Raw genomic sequence first — 17269 nt, 5'->3', positions numbered from 1 at the left:
TTGGAGGTCTCCTGCCCTTATCTATTAAATATCTATAAAGGATAAAACTTTGATTTAAATTTTTTTAAATTGTGAACTAATCAATCATATCAACAAATACAAAAATACTTACATATAAAAAACAAAAAAGGGATGTATATGAAACTGTGATAAGGACAGGGGATCAGATCTGTGATTTCATTGGTAAAAGAACTGGAAAGTGAAGAAAACTCTCTCCATCTATGCATATTGGCACCCAATCTCCTAGAAAATCGCTGAAAACACTGAGATGTTAAGTGGTTTGCTCCAGTCATTCAACCAGGACATCTCCTAGGCAGGGCTTGAACCCAGGCTTCCCAGGCCACAAGGCCAGTTCTCTATCCATTGTGCTTGCCTTGATGAAAGTTATGAACCTCTGTTGGATACAGATTGTTTATTTAAGTAATTATTTAAGTGTATATTCATTTTAACAAGGTAGCAAGAAAGTTGTCCATTTTCTTCTCTGTATTTTATTAATGCTCTTTCCTTTCTTCTTGTAGTTTTCTCACTTCTCACTAATTCAACCTTATTCCCCCCTCAACTTGAACCATTCCTTGTAGCAAAAAGGTGATTGTGATTTCCAAGGTCCTTTCCAGTTCTAAACTCTATTGTCCTGTGATCCATTTTAATATTTTAAGTAATATTGTAGGCTTTTAAAGTGAAATCTAAATTAAGAACAGGAAATGCAAAATTCCATTTAATAAATTTTATCTCCTTCCCAGCGGGGAGTGAGGAAAGCATTTTATAAAATGTAAAGGTCAATATAGAGATGAGTTATTATTGTCCTTGATAGTACATTTTCAACAAAATCTATTTACATTCAGTATTTTAATGAGTACAGAGATGCAGGGAAGGATTGAGGAAAAACACAAAACTACAAAGGAAGATCCACATTTAGTCTTCTGTGGATTTTCATCATGTCTTTGACTTTCCAGAATATTTCTACTAAAGGCTTTTAACATTTATGTTGCCTTTTTGCAGCAGTAGACATTAATGAGGAGGATGTCACCTCTTAGAATCCAGCACAGAGACCAGACATGTTTTGCCAGAATTGCAACAGGAAATCAAAGTCACTTTCTTAATATCCCTCTTTTCTTTCAATTTTATAAAACAACTTCAAAGTTCTATTCCCCTGGGCATGTCTAAGAGTAGAGAGTCTTCACAGCAATCCATTTCTAATCTTTTCACAAGAAGATTCTAGCAATTGGACTGCCTTTGAGAATATTACAACTCTGTGTCTCTTTTCTGGATTAGGATAGAATTAAGATAAAATTGACAAAGACTGATTGACCTCAGTGACAGTCAGTTGCCAGCTCTAAAGAACATTTCCTCTTTAGAATGATGATGAACACCATCACCTCCTTGGAAAACAAAGTAAATAGTCCTGAAGAAGAGCTGTACCTGATACAAAGAATATGGGTGGGACATCTTAGCTATAAACCTGCCTGGGGGAAAAAGGGGGGGGGGTTCCAACTCTCAGTCTCATACTGACATATGATCCTGCATGATATCCCATATATAGAGATTAGAAATGAGAAAGTATTGTAAAGAAAAGACTGTGCATTTCAGAAGATTTGGGAATGGCTCACTGGCATTCATGATCACATATTTTAGAATAGCAGCCCAGTGTAGAGTTTTTCCTACCATTGGTACTAGAGGAAAAGAGCAGATTGAAAGTGTTCTAACCTTCTAATTAGGGACCTGAAGATTTGACAGGAAAAAAAGCTCAGGAATCTGTTGTCTGGATGTACCTACTGAATTGGCACCAAGAGTGCCTTTGGTGATGGACAGATCTTCAGATCAAAGGAACTTGTCAGTGCTGGTGAGGAAGTCAAAGAACTGTTCATTGATAGCTCTCATTTTCACACACAAAAAAAACCCATTTTCAAATGCTTCTTGATTCATTAGCTTGTTAAAATTGTGTCTTCCAGGATGACTGTTCTCCCACGAGTAAGCTTCAGCGCTTGCTGGCGGAATCTCGAGAGATGGTTACTAATCTGGAACTTAGCACTCTGCTCCCTGTTAGCGCTAACAATCCCAGCCAGAGTGTATGTTCATTTTTTTTCTCAGCTAAGTTTATACTCTGAATACTAAGTATAAAGGTTCAGACTGACTGATGACAAACTTCTCCAATGAGTCTATGGAGTGCAGGGAGTGGTGCATGGGCTCAAAGATGCCCCTACCTCCAAAGAAATTCTAAAATGTGATGGTTAAAGGGATTTGGGGGGTGGGGGAGAAGCTCTAGTCCTCAGTTCATCTGTAAGATGAGAGGTGGATGCTATGATCCCTCAAGTTATGCTAGTTGAAAAGCCCATGATGTCATGATTGGAAGAGCCAGTCTGGGCTAGTGGAGGGGGGCCTTCCCTGTCCTCTGCAGGGCAGCCAGAGGTCTGACAGCCAGGTGAACACAAGTTCAACAACTATTAGAAAAGGGCTAGTGGATTGGGCTTGCACTGTCATGGCCATAGGCTGAAGTTTTGTTTCCCCAAAAGACCAAAAGCTCTTGGGAGGAAGGAACTGAATAAAGAGTTCGGTTAGAAGACCGCTGGGACTTCTCCCACCACAGAATCTGTGTTCCTTTGTCAGACTTTTTGATCTATCCCACGGCCCCTGAATACAGTGCCAAGCCTGCAGTGGGCATTCCGAGAAGAGTGGTCTAATTGAATCGTGTGCCATCTTGTTTCTAGTTTAATGGTTGTGTGGGCCATTAAACTGGTGTCAGGGTCTTCGTTCAAGGTCTCTCAGAATAATATGGGTTAAACTTTGGTAAAGAGCAAATTGTTTGGGACAGCAGATGACTTCAGTATAGTTTAGCTATATAAAGTTAAATAAAGAGAGCTGGCACTCCAGTTGGCATAAGGACCCTCCCTTGCCCCTAAAAAAAAAAACTCCAAGCAACTTAAAACTGAAAGGATGTTAGTCCTCAGAGTGAATTATGATTAACTAATTCATTAACTCCTTAAGATGAGCTCTTGTTTAAAAGAGTATTTTCACAGCTGAATAGTAGCTCACTGGCTAGAACCCTGGGCAAGTCACTTATCCCATGTCTGCCTCAGTTTCCTTACTTCTTTGAGTTGTGATAAGAATTAAATGAGATGATTATTACAAAGTACTTAAGACAGTACCTAGCACACTGTTGTTTAGTCTTTTCAGGTACATTTTTAACTCTTCCCGAATTTAAGAAAACCCATTGATCTTCCTGACGCTGGAGGGTTTTGCCATTTCCTCCTCCAGCTCCCTTTATAGATATGGAAACAGACCTAGCATACAGCAGGCACTTAACAAATGCTTGTTTCTTTCCTTCCCTCCTACTATTAAATGAGATAGAATTTGAATAAAAAAGAAAACCTCAATGGAGGCTAAAAACATCCTCCTGAGCTACAGTACCAAGGCCCTTTACCTACCTACTTTTCCTTCCTTTGAATATTATAATTCTAATCAGTGTCCTTAAATGGTAGGGCCCATAGTGAACACAGTGAAGGACAGAGTATTGAGGGACTGTCATCTCCTTATTTCTTGAGGGGATGCCTCTCAGTACAGCCCAAGATCAGGAGGGATGGTTTGTTTTGTATGTTTGTTTGTTTTTGGTTTTGCAACCATTATTCAACTTACAGGCCATGAAAACCCCTCCATTTTTTTCCAGACAGACTGCTGTCTAATAGGCCTCTCCTTTCTTTACTCATCAAGGCCAATTTCTGAATCCACGTGTAAGACTCATTTTATCCCAGTTCAATTTTCTTTTATTAGATTTGTCACAGAGCTGTAGCCTGTCTAGATCTTGTCTGCCATCCACCATGTTAGCTATCCTTCCCAACTCCATGCCACCTGCAGATTTTATGAATATGCAGTCCATGACTTTAGCCCAGAGCTAAGCATTGAAACCTCAGGGTCTTCATTGGTGAGCTCTTGGCATTGGGTCTTGAACCATTAATTACTACTCTCTCCACCTACCCAGATTGAAATTCTTCTAATTGTATTATCATCTAGTCCACTCTAGAACTTCTTTTTCACAAGAATAGTAGGAGATGCTCTACCAGTCAGTTAACGGAAGGGTAGGTAAGTTGTATCTAAGACATTAATTACTCTGATTTAGTCCAGTTTAGTGACCCTGTCAAAGAAGGAAATCAGATTTTTCTGAAATCACCTATTCTTGATAATGCTAATTCATCATCATAAGCATTGCTTTGGATTCCCAAAGTTCATTTGTGATTGGTTCTAGAAGTATCCTGAGAACCCAAACCCAGTTCACTGTAGTTTATCGATTCTTCTCTTTATCCATTCTCCAGCCCTGTGGAATCTGCCAGGTGCTCTTCCCTTCTTCAGGTATCACTGATACCAGTCTCCAAGGATAGTGTTTAGCTGCTTCAAATTCATCCAGTCCATCTAAGTTCTCTCTTACGATAACTTTACTTATCTTGAGTGTCATCTCCCCATTTGCCATCTTTGGACTTCTCCTTCCTCATTCTCCTTGACAGGGAAAACAGAAGCAAAATGAGGTTTGAACAACTCATGCTTTTCTCTGTTGTCTTCCTTTTAACCCCGACCTGAGCCACTGCTTGTCCATCCTATTCCTTTTATCCTCCTTTTTCTTTCTCACATGTAGCTGTTAAAGGACTTTATTGGAATTCTCAATTTCTTGCAGTAGCAACAGTTCCAGCTGACCTGTAGGACCCCAAACGCTATTTTATGACTTTGTGCCATCCTTGTCCTTTTGGTCTGCTTCTTTTCTCTGTATGTCTCTTTGGTGACCTGTGTCCATCTCAGTGTTTTTAGACAATTTGTTCCTCTCCTCTACCCCTCCCCCCTTTTAGAATTGTTTCACTCTATCTGCAGAAATCCTGTACATTTTCTGATATCAGCATCTTTCACAATCAGATCCTGTAGAGAGGAGTGGTTTACAAATAGCCTCTTCAGAATATCCCTTTTATGGAAAGATACTTGCATATTTAGTTATGGATTAATAAAGGATATTCTTAAGTATAGCTGAAGTTTGTGCCATGCTTCCCTGGAAATTTCCCATCCCTCCTGGGCTGACTTAATTTAAAAGGATTTAGTTCATGCACTTGGTTCCTGGCCTTCTGAACCCTACTGGGTTCTGATTCTAGTAGGTGAAGTTGAGCTTTCCTCTCCTTCCTTCCCACAGACTCTGGTGTGTTCCACCAGATGTTCCCCTCATTCATGTAGCAGTAGCATCTATTTATTTATTTATTTTGAATTTTACAATTTTTCCCCCTAATCTCGCTTCCCTCCCCCCCACCCCCCACAGAAGGCAGTCTGTTAGATTTTACATTGTTTCTATGGTATACATTGATCTAAGTTGAATGTGATGAGAAGGAAATTATATCCTTAAGGAAGAAAAATAAAGTATAAGAGATAGCAGAATTACACAATGAGATAATGGTTTTTTCCCCCTAAATTAAAGGTCTTCCCCTAAATAAAAGTCTTTGGGGGCGGCTAGGTGGCATAGTGGATAAAGCACTGGCCCCGGAGTCAGGAGTACCTGGGTTCAAATTCGGTTTCAGACACTTAATAATTACCTAGATGTGTGGCCTTGGGCAAGCCATTTAACCCCGTTTGCCTTACAAAAAAAAAAGTCTTTGGTCTTTGTCCAAACTCCACAGTTCTTTCTCTGGATGGTATTCTCCATCTCAGATACCCCAAAATTGTTCCTGATTGTTGCACTGATGGAATGAGCAAGTCCATTAATCTAGTCAATCCCCTTGTGAATGAGAATCAGATCCATGGTGGAATCTTCCCTTGTTTGTCCCTTGACCAGTGCAATGCATGCCTTTCTTTTTAGTTGGATATATGCTCAGGGCACCCCAGGACAGGGATGATCTCCCTCTGGTGCCCAGTACCAGGTCTGACACATAAGAAATGTTTGTGGATTGATTGATTGAATTGCTTTCCTCTCTCTGTCCTGAGTCCTGACTGAAGGGTTATTTTATAGACAGACTTCTCCGACCTGACTGTTCACAAAATGCCATTGCCAGTGATTGAAGAAAACAACTCCTGAGTCTAGTTTTCCAGGTGATCATGGGTAAGTCACCTCTGCATATCTTGTGACATTTCCTAAGCAGTCTCAGAACACTGATAATTGAAAGGTCGAAGCAAGACTTTGTTTGTTCCCCTTTTCTTTCATATCACCTTTACCTGACGACAGGCCCCCTTCCACACTTCAGAGACTGAGTGTGGCCATGACTTGGATGGAGAGTCCTCCTTATCACAGAGTGGTGGATAAGATTTGCACCCTGGAGGTTGCCTAGCCCAGCCTTCTCCAGGACCCAGAGAGTCACAATAATCAGCTCAAGGTCATAGCCAGGACCAGAACCCAGGTCCCCAGGCCATACTAAGGCCCTGCCTTGAGCAGAGTAGGCCCTCAATAAATCCTGCCCATTTTTTGATATGATTATCAGTATCTTTCAAAATCACATCCACTAGAGAGGAGTGGTTTACAAATAGCCTCTTCAGAATTTCCCTTTTATGGAAAGACACTTTTATATTTAGCTACAGGATTAATGAAGCATATTCTTAAGTATTGAACCCTTACTAACAGCAAAAATTTCTACCACTAGGGCCAGTTTCCCCCCACCCCGAATAACAATATTATATGGAGTGTCTCTGAAATCCAGTTTCATATGTTAAAAGGCTCTAGTTTGTTCAGAGGTTTTTGAGGTTTCTAAAAGTCAATACAAGCAGTTGAGATAGAGCTAACAAATCATTGATTTTTCAATTCTTACAAATCCCTCATATGATAGTGTGGTTCTAATCTGTATGCATTTAGGAAAGGCCAGAACAGCTCAGCTCCACTTCCTGGAGGTGAGCCGGCAGGTAGGAGGCTTCCTTCAAAGTCCTCTCTTCTGGAACCAAGGACATTTGGAGGTCTTTCACAAATCTCTGTTTGTCACTGCCTGTACCAGGAGGCAGAGCTACATCTCAGAGGCAGTGAGAAAATAAGACATTGCTATTCTCTTTTTACTGATCTTATTAAATCTGTGTGTCTTTTTTCCTCTTTGCTGACAGAAGCAGATTTCTTGTCCATTTGGAAGGAAGGAAGGAAGCAGACATTCTTGCATAATACTCTGAAAGAAGAGGATTATAATTCTTCATAAGCATCAAAGAGCTAATACCCAAAGGCAGCAGAAACTAAAAGATCATTTCTTAACACCTGTATTTTGAATGTTGTCAAGTTAGTAGTTTCCAAATGTCAGAATTATATAAATATGTATATATGGATCTATAAATATACATATATATATTTACATACCCAGATGCTAGGCCTTATTTGTATATATTGTGAATCCGAACTTGGTATTATGCTAAGAAAAATATGACTCGTGTGTAGAGAGGCCCTCGAGCTAATGTTAGAGAAGCCTTGGGAAAGTGTGAACATCAGTGTGAGAGCCCTCAAAAATTGGTGAGGAGTGTATAGAATACTCCCCCCCCCTTTTTTTCCTTGGCTGTACATAACATTTTCATTTTGACTGGTGTGTTACCAGGGTCAGCTTCTAAATGCCTAAGAAATGGCATTCTCTTACTATTTTGTTGTTTTGGCTCTGGACTTTGCTATGTAAATAGACATGAAATAATGTGTGAAGTGTTTTTAGCTTGAAAGTACTTCCTGAGTGACTGAAAATTGACGTCCTTCAGCCCCCCAAAACCCAACAAAAACCTGAGCTGAGCAATTCCCTTCCTCTGGCCTGGGGCCCCTTGGGCACCAAAGGCTCACTTAGAAGATCAAGTGTTATGTGTGGGATTTTATTTTTTTACCTCCAAGGAATGAGAACAGAACCATATTTAACTTGTAAAGTCATTTTTTAAAACATATGCTGTATGTATCTGTCTCTTCTAAGGGAAGCAACAGCTGCAGTCAATGAAAATATTTTTAACAATAAAGAGAATGACCTTTCTGTAGTCTCTTCTTGGTCCCTGTATGGACTGGTGGGAGCCTGAGACAAGGAAGGCCAAAAGAGAGTGGTGTGCCTAATACACACTCTCTCTCTCTCTCTCTCTCTCTCTCTCTCTCTCTCTCTCTCTCTCTCTCTCTCTCTCTCTCATTCTCTCCCTCTCCCTCCAAACTAGGAGCAGCCCATCATTTACATTCCATTATTAAGAAAAGGAAAAAAAAAACCCAGCTGGGCAGCTCTGCTCAGGAATGTGGGGATTTATTTTTTAATGTGTTGCCAGCATAAAAGAGACAGCTTTCTATTGTGCTCACCTAAGTATGTCTTCGTTAAAAAGAAAAAAAAAAGTTGCATTATTTTCCTGAATCTGGAGAACCCACCCCATTTGGCCCATTTAGTTAGGGGACTGCAGGCAGAAATGGGGTGAGGTTTGCTTCTGTTCTTTATAAATGAACACTTTATAATTCTGCCCTATTTGGTCAGAGCAAAACGAAAAAAGATCTAGTTTGATTCTGAATCAAAAGACTGCCAAGTTAGGAAACCTAACATGTCCTGGGGGAGGCTGGATTCCAACAGCCGTCCTCCTTAGCAGCTTGCATAATGAGGAGTGAACACTTGTGATTTGCTGGGCTTTACACTCTGTGGGATCAGGTTTTAATAGAATTCGCCCTTTGTGGGGCTGGGAGATGGGAGACCAGTGTACTTTTCTAGACTCCTTAGCTCCATCTATGTAGTGCCATGCAGTTCAAATACGAGAAATTTAAAGTTTGGTATAGTATCTCCAAGTGACTTTGAAACATCAGCTGCAATTCTTTTCCCGGTAGCCTTTTTGCCATCACCTAGTGTGGCCCCTCCATGAGATAAATAACCATCTCATGGGATGAGGTTCCAGTGATTGCCTTTGGATGCACAGAAAGGTGACTCTCCAACTCCTTTACCCAGAAGGTCTAGAATAATGCTCTCCAGGAACAGCCAATAAGCATCCTCCTTCCCTTTATTTTTGACTTTTGTCTAGGGGAAGTTCCTGTTCAAAGTATTCTCACTCTCCTTTAAAAATAACCTCAAATGGGGTGGTTAGGTGGTGCAGTGGATAAAGCACCGGCCCTGGAGTCAGGAGGACCTGAGTTCAAATGTGGTCTCAGACACTTATTACCTAGCTGTGAGGCCTTGGGCAAGCCACTTAACTCCATTTGCCTTGCAAAAACCTAAAAAAAAAAAATGACCTCAAAGTTGTTTTAAAATTCATAGTTTAGTACATATCCCCTTCATTGATATCCTTCAGCTGTGGGAGTGCTATCAATTTTATTTAGTTATTTGTCAGACAGGAATCATCTCAGCCGCTGAATGACACTCTTATGGGGGAGTTTTAGAGTTTATGGAAAGATTTTTTATTTTTAAACAGAAATAGAGAATTTTAAAAGGGGGGTGCAGGGAATCAAGGCCATATACATAGGAGCTAAAAATAGGGTTTTTTGCCTCCAGATTAAGAGCACTTCTGCTTAGGGGTGGCAGAAGGCTGTGGTGAGCTTCAGTTGGAGACCCATCACCTCCTGGGGCTCGGGTCTCCTCCACAATTACTTCCTTGCCCACCTCTCTTCCTCCCTCCCTCCCCCTACCCCCAAAGCACCTGCCTCTGAATTTTCATTTCCCACCATCAGGGATGTACATAGGTCTGATTTCCCCTGCTGCTATTTGCTTGTTTTCTTTTTCTGAATCCATTAGTAGGAGGTTCATTATTGCAGACCTTAAGTAGAAACTTCACGTGAGGTGGAGAGCAGAGTAATCATAAACAAGAGTGTATTGGGAGACGGATGCATGAGGACAGCTTCTGAAGAGGGCAGGTTGAAAGCCAAAGTGTCTTTGGATACAGGAGACCATCCAGCCATTCAGAGGGTGCTTAGTTGGGTCTTAAAGATGCTCACATTTTCCAGGTCTTTGGGTAAGTCTGCTTAGGAGGATGTATATCCTGGACCTGCTAATGGACCAACCAGACCAGTTCTTTCATTTCAAAGAGATGTTCATCTAGAAGACATTGTACTGGGAAATAGAAATACTTTGTCCTGAGGAGTGAGGTGGGGGTTAAGATATTTATGTACGGACAGATGAGTAGAGAGGCCCTCTAGTCATTTTGCAGATGATGAAACAGATTCAGGAGACTAAGTAATAAGTGGAAGAGCCAGAATTTGAACCCCGTACCTCTGACAAATCCAGTGACCCGATTGGGACACTGTAGGGATAATTGTGCTTCTTGCTTGGCACAGGGGGGAAGGACATTATAATATTGCACAGCAAATACTTCTGTGGATGAGCCACTGTGGTTGGCAGTGGGGTAAAGGGTGGGGTGATAAAAAATTTAAATATGATCAACTTCCTGCCCTCGAGGAGCTGGCTCCCTAGCCCAGATCGACTGCACAAAATTGCAGCAGACCCTGGGAGAATTGCAAGAGAAGCTGCAATGTCTGAGCAGGATGGGCATGGGGGGAGGTGGCATTGTTGGATGCTAAAGGGCAGGGAGGTCCAGGAAAGGAACAGGCTCACAACCAGCGGAGCTGTCCAGCGTGATGGACTCCCCCCAAAGGGAGGGCGCCCCATTCCTACGTGATGACTTGTCAGGAGCGCTGAGGGGGTGCTTGTGGGCCGGGCAGGGAGCCCTCCGAAAGCCCGGGGCCCCGTGCTGAGGACTGGCGTGCCCGGGGTCTGCGGGGGGATGGCAGGGGGAGAGCGCGTGGGTCCGTCGTGGGTCGTGGCGGACCGTGACCCCCGGGGGGCTGCAGCTCCTTGGACAGAAGAGGAGGCCGCGGCCGGCAGGGTGGCGGGGCCTGCGGTGAGGGCCGGGGTCAGCGTCCCGAGGGGTCCGGGAGGTGGGGCCACAGCCCCCCACTGGTTGGACGGGAGAGGTCCGGGGCAAGGCCGCAGGGAGCCCCCCGGGAGGGGCGGCTGCGGGGGGCGGGGCGCGGCGCGGGCCGGAGCGCGGCGGCGTGGGGGCGGGGCGGCCCGGAAGGTGTGGGGCGGAGGGGCGGGGCTCCGGGTCAGGTGCGGCCGGGGGCGGGGCCGGGGGCGGGGCCTGGGCGGGCGGGGCGGGGCCTCGGGGACGCGCCCGCTCAGTCGCGCGGGGCTCGGGGGCCGGAGCGGACGGGCCGATCCGGGCGGCGCGGGGCCGGGGCCGGGGCCGGGGCCGGGGCCGGGGCCGGGGCCGGGGAGGATGAACACCATCAAGAACGTGCCGGCGCGGGTGCTGAGCCGCAGGCCGGGCCACAGCCTGGAGGCCGAGCGGGAGCAGTTCGACAAGACGCAGGCAAGGCCGGGACCGGGGCCGGGGCCGGGGCCGGGGCCGGGGGGGGAGGCCGGGAGGGAGGCCGGCCGGGGCGGGGGGCCCCAGCGTGCGGGGCCTGGGAGGGGGCTCGGCCGGCCTCCTCGGACAGAGCGGGAAACTGAGGCGGGGGCCCCCGAGCTGTCAGCCCGCCCGACCCGGGGGCGCCCCTCCTCCCCCCCCCCCGCGAGGCGCCGTCCGGGCCAGGTTTGCTGCAGCCCGAGCGGGGCTCCGCGGCTCCGGGGCCCCCCGCGCGGCCCGGCCCCCTCCATGGGACAGAAAGAGAAACCGAGGTGCGGGGCGTGCGGCCCGGGCCCGGCTCCTGGGCAGCCCGGTGCGGTGGAGGCCGGCCCAGCCTGTGCTGCGGAACGGGGGCCCACCGGGCAGGGAGCGGGGAGACGGGACGTTGCCCCCCCATCGGGAGGGGGCCGGGGGGCCCCCACTTGGGAGGGTCATGGGGAGAGTCGCCCACGGCTGCGGGCTTAGCCCCGAGATCCGACGGACATTCTGTGAGAGGCAGGTGAGACAGAGAAGGATGATTCCACCCATTTTACAGCTGAGGAAACTGAGGCTTGGAAGACTTGCCAGTAGTAAGCACAAAGGCACTTTGGAACCTAGGCCGGCCGACCCGCTCTGCCCACCCTAGCGCCCGGCCCTCCCACCTTCTCCAGTCCATTCATTGTAGTTTTGGGTCTTGGGCCATCTCGGCTTTCCCCTGTGGAAACAGAAGCCGCGGGCCTCTTTGCAAGGCTGGATCACAAGGAATTACAGGAATCTTTCTCTCTAGCTCCCTCTCCCACCCCAAGTCTTTGATTCTCACAGTAGGACCATAGTTCCTTAGCGGAAACTCATTTCCTTCCCTGTGGCCTGGAGTTTACCAGAGGGACCTATTATCTTGTCAGAGCCTAGGTGCAAAGTTTTCTGTATGTGGTCAGACTTGTTTGCTGGAGCTCTGGCCCAAATACAAACATGTGCACACCCTCTTATTAAATACCTGCTCCTCACAAACACTTCCGCCGTTGGAGGCTTCCCCCAGCTCCTTACTTGGCACTGGAACCCCACAGACCTGTCACATTTACAGTCTGAGTTTATTTAAACAATTACATTTTAAAAAAGGATTCTTGACAGAGAATCTTATTATGAACCCCAGGACCAATGAAGCACCAAGCATTTATTGAGCACCTACTGTATGCTGGGCAGTCCTAACTAAGCCTGACAGATACAGAATCATCCGGTTCTCTGTGCCAGGCCTACTCTGTGGGTGTGTGGAGTCCTTTGAAAGCAGAAATTGTCCGACTTTTCTGTTTATATTCATTCCCAGAACATAACATAGTGCTTTCCATATAATAAAAGCTTCATAAATGCCTCTTTTTTTTTTTTTAATTCACTGAACTAGGCCTTTGAGAGAGATCTGGCCAGCAGTATGATTGGATAGAGTCTCCTAGGTCAGGCAATCCCCTCTATAATGCAGGTTAGCACCTGGAATCCAGGAAGGACTTGAATCCAGGTCTTTGGGATCAGGCATGGAAGACAAAAATGAATCCAACTCTGTCCTCAGGGAGAACACATTCTGTCAGTGGAGATGACATGTATATCTGTTGGTGATAGTGGGGGAGAGGGGGCTCCTCCAGTCCCCAACTCCCTCATTTTACAAAGAAGGAAACTGAGGCCCAGAATTAGAGCCTCAAACCTAGCATCAGTGCCTGAATCATTGTCCTGTCTCCTTTTGTTTGACATCCTCAGAAGCATTGGTGCTGCTGGGGCTCCAAGCTCCAGGTCTGGAATGGTTGGCCCTCCTGGAGGCTCAGCACCAGGGAAGGGTTTTCTAATCTTGGCCTCTTCTGCCTCCCCTTCCCCCACCCCACACTCTGTGGCCTTGAGCAGGTATTTTAGTTCTTTTGGATCTTAATTTTTTCATATGTGACATGGAACTAGGTAACCTCAGAGGTTCCTCTGTCTAGCTCAGAGTTAGTCATGTGGTCAGCCTGTGTAGACATTCTCTTTATTTCCCTAGAACTGGAAAGGGACCTATAAAGCCAGCTGGTCTAACCTTTTCATTTTACAGATGAGGGAGGTTAAGGGAAATTATCTAGGTGGGATTTGAAGCCAGAAAGGAAGGGAAAGGAACTCAACTGGGAAAAAACAATCTGTCCCTTAGTCGTTTACATTCCACTTTGGGCATGGATCCCGCCCTGTCCTCCTCAAAATCCCCAAAGTGCAATGTAAACGACTAAAGGATTCTGACTTTGCATCTTCAGTGGTCTAGCCCAGTGCCTGCTTACCTAGTAAATACTTAATAAATACTGAGCTGCATTGACTTGAATTTGTGTTTAGCCAACCAAGTCAGTTGAGAAGTTACCTAGTAAGGCTACTTACTACAATCAGGACTGGATTCAGGAAGATCTGAGTTCAAATGTGGCCTCAGACATTTCCTAGCTATTTGACCCTGGGCAAGTCATTGCACTGTTGCTTACCTCAGTTTCCTCATCTGTAAAATGAATTGGAGAAGAAAATGGCAAACCATTCCTGTATCTCTGCCAAGAAAACCCCAAACAGGATCACAGAGAATTAGACACAACTGAATAACCCTACTTAATTGAGGTTGAAATATCCTTTATGTCACAGAAACCTACAGATGATTGAGAACTCCCATCACAGATTGCTTCCCAGTCTTCCATGGTTGCAGAGAGCCAGTCCTCTGACCTCTTTGACTATTTTAGTATCAAGTTCCTCTAAGTAGCCTGTATCTACCTCTCCATTTTCATGGGCCATTCCCTCCCTTGTGCAATGAACAGAAATGACTTAGTTGTAAACCTTGGGGCGCTAACAGGCTTCCACCTGATGAGCCCTGAGAACCATCTGCCCAGAGATGGCCTCACAAATTATTAATTTATCACCATGATTACCATCATTTCCCTTCAGTGTCCTGCATGTTCCTGGCCCTGATGTCCAATTCATAAAAACTGAATGTAGTTTTAAAATTCCAGCTCTTTTAGAGGTCCCAGAGTGGTATGTTATCACCCGACATACATACAGTAGTTACTGACGACCATGTTTGTTGTTTGGACAGAATGTAATTTAGGCAAGAATGCTCCATAGAGGGGCAACTAGGTGGCACAGTGGATGGAGCACTGGCCTTGGAGTCAGGAGTACCTGGGTTCAAATCCGACCTCAGACACTTAATAATTACCTAGCTGTGTGGCCTTGGGCAAACCACTTAACCCCATTGCAAAAAATCTTTAAAAAAAAAAATGCTCCATAGGACTCACCACCTCTGGAAGGAGCAGTATGCCCTATAAATAGAATCCTAGAATGAGGATGTGGTTCTCAGTTCAAATCCTACTTTTGACATGGTTTTTCTATCTTGCTCAGGCTGGAAAGTCAATAGCCACTCATGAACTGATTCATATCCTAATTGGCTCAGCAGCTTTAACCTACTCTGTTTTTTGTCTTGGATTGCTTCATCCGTTGATCCTTTGCTCCCAGAGATAACCAGATTGGTAAAAGACTTGCTATGGATGCCTAGTTGGTTTTAAACACCTTGGTAGGCTAGAATTCAAGGGATCCTCCGGCTTCAGCCTTCCCCAGTAGCAAAGTTCAAAGGGACATGCCACCATAGTTCTGGTATTATTCTTTTTCAGATTTTAATTGATAGCATCTTCATTTCCAAATGGATCCTTTCCCCTTTCCCTCCCTGGGTGAACCATGCTTTATAATAAAGATAATAACAAAGAGGGAGAATAAAAGCAATTCAAAGCAATATTCAGTATCTTTAGCCCCTTCCACACCTTGGCAAAGAATTGATCAGTCAATCAAACATTGGTTAAGGGATTACTCAGTATGTCTGGGATTATGCTAGGTGCTGAAGATACAAGGAAAACCCCAAAACAGCCCCTGCCCTCAAGGAGGGTACTATGTAGTAAGCAGGTCTATTATCCCCCATCTAAAGAGTGGAGAAACAGCTCTGACTCCTTTAAGTTGAGTTGACATCATGGACAAGTTAGTTCCTCTGGGCCTCAATTTCTCCATCTGTAAAGCAGAAGAGGGAATAGTACAGCTCACAAAGGGATCTTTGCAGGGAATCACAGGAGTGGAGGGGAATTGCTTTGTTTTTACAGGCTTCTATTTGCATCAGTACTTAGTGTTTAAACACTAAGCACTCATGTTATTGAGGCAGTGGGTCAACTGAGGTAACAGATTCTGGATCCAGGGGTTCTCCAGGCAAATGGACCTCTGGGATATGACAACTAAGGAACTTGGAGGTTAATGATCCCTGGGGTGTCTCTGAGTCCCACCTATGTTTTTATGAGGCCCCTGTAAGATCATGTTCTGTCAACCTAAAAACCCTTGAGCAATGTCTACTCTTATCATTGATTCTGGTGCTGGTCAGGAGGGGTTTTGTGCCTTAGGTCAAGGACCTGTGATTTCAATAAGCCCGTTGTCTGCACAGGTGGCAGCCTGCTGTAACCCTATCAATCCACTGGCACCACATGGTTTTCCTTTATTCATTCTTCAGTAAGATTGATGTAGTACCTTTTGAAGGTTAATAAATAATAATAATAATGTGCATGGTATAGAGGGTGCAGAGTCCAACTTGGAGTGTGGAACTGATCAATCAACAAACATTTTAAGCACTTCCTAAGAACTGGGTTCCGGTCCGGCCTGAGACGTAGGTTCCTAACTTCTTGGGGCCCTAGGCAAAGCTTGAAGATGACAGATTATTGATAGTCAAGTACAGGAAATGTCCAACAAATGTGCTGAGTTCTTTCCTGCCCCACCCCTCACAGAATCATTCATCTGCCCGGAATGCCATATTGATCTAACTCTCTAATGCGTCTTCAAGTTTCAGCCAGTGCAACCCTGTGAGATGGGTTCTGAAGATATCCTCAGTTTACAGATTGGAAAATTGAGGTTTAGAAAGGCTAAGTGACTTCTCCAGGGTCACATAACTAGAGAGTAGTACCTGCCTTGTCCTGCTTCCAAGACTAGCATTCATTCTTTCTTTTTTTTAAGGTTTTATTTATTTATTTGTTTGTTTGTTTGTTTTTTGCAAGACAAATGGGGTTAAGTGGCTTGCCCAAGGCCATACAGCTAGGTAATTATTAAGTGTCTGAGGCTGGATTTGAACTCAGGCACTCCTGACTCCAGGGCTGGTGCTCTATCCACTGTGCCACCTAGCTGCCCCCCCCAAGACTAGCATTCTTTCCACTCTGCCATGGATAAAGGGGTTCAGTTGCCAAGTTAGGAGATGGAATTTAAACTCAGTCACCTCGATCTTATTCCAACAATATCTGAAAGTGTAGACTTCTCCCTCAAATGGAGTTGGGGTGGGAAGAGGGAGAAAGATCCATGAAATAAGATCGCCCTAGACAGCCAGTCTGGTGACAAGGAGCCAGGGTGGTGGGTTGGGTTGGTGGTTTCTTTTCCACCCCCTGGTTGGGCCTCTCTTGGGAACCAGAAGGATGAGACAGTTGCTTGCATATCATTTTTCTCCCCATACTAAACAAGTTTTCAAGCCCTCTATCCCCTTGGAGAGCTGAGCAAGAGCCCCCCTTCCACAGTGATGTCTTGACTGGATATGGAATCTGCTTTTCCATTTTAAACTTTCCAAGATGAATGGGTGAGGGGCTGTGGGAATGAGGCTTTGTGAATGGTTAATATTTAATGGGATTGCTCCCAGGAATATCAAATGAACTCCCTTCCAGATTGAGTTGCTGGGAAGATGCCTGGAAACTGAATGTACATATACATCTATCAATAGAAAATGTGTCTGTCTATTCATCCATCCATCCATCCATCCATCCATCCGCTAATCCACCTATCCATCTATGTCTGTCTGTGCATGTATCTCTCCATCTACCTGTCTGTTGATCCATCCATCCAGCCAGCCAGCCATCCTTCCAATCATCCAGTCAACCAACCACATATCTTTCCATCTACCCAACTCTCTATTCACCTGTCCATCTATCCATCCACCTAGCTACACACACAAAATGCTTCCAGACTAACTGACATGGTATCATTTTCCCCTTCTTTC

At 45.1% G+C, this 17269-nt stretch overlaps 2 protein-coding genes across 4 annotated transcripts in view; both read left to right on the top strand.

The window, feature by feature from the left end:
- CCDC62 (coiled-coil domain containing 62) overlaps positions 1–7928 on the top strand; it is a 45727-nt gene extending 37799 nt beyond the window's left edge. For 2 of the 3 annotated variants that reach the window (XR_012472256.1, XM_074205493.1), the window contains 3 exons: positions 1950–2066; positions 5969–6058; positions 7042–7928. Coding sequence is in view for 2 of the 3 variants with exons in the window: in XM_074205493.1 (XP_074061594.1) it covers positions 1950–2066; positions 5969–6034 (183 nt within the window). In the remaining variant the exon portion in view is untranslated. The remainder of the gene's footprint in view (positions 1–1949; positions 2067–5968; positions 6059–7041) is intronic. The other variant, XM_074205494.1, reaches the window with a different exon arrangement.
- A 3158-nt stretch (positions 7929–11086) lies between these two features.
- HIP1R (huntingtin interacting protein 1 related) overlaps positions 11087–17269 on the top strand; it is a 74836-nt gene continuing 68653 nt past the window's right edge. Inside the window, exon 1 of the mRNA XM_074205492.1 lies at positions 11087–11217. Within this exon, the coding sequence (XP_074061593.1) occupies positions 11125–11217 (93 nt within the window). The 5' untranslated portion in view covers positions 11087–11124. The remainder of the gene's footprint in view (positions 11218–17269) is intronic.

Source organism: Macrotis lagotis, chromosome X (genome assembly GCF_037893015.1).
Source record: "Macrotis lagotis isolate mMagLag1 chromosome X, bilby.v1.9.chrom.fasta, whole genome shotgun sequence".
NCBI classification, from domain to species: domain Eukaryota; kingdom Metazoa; phylum Chordata; class Mammalia; order Peramelemorphia; family Peramelidae; genus Macrotis; species Macrotis lagotis.
This window is presented reverse-complemented; position numbering and strand designations above follow the sequence as displayed.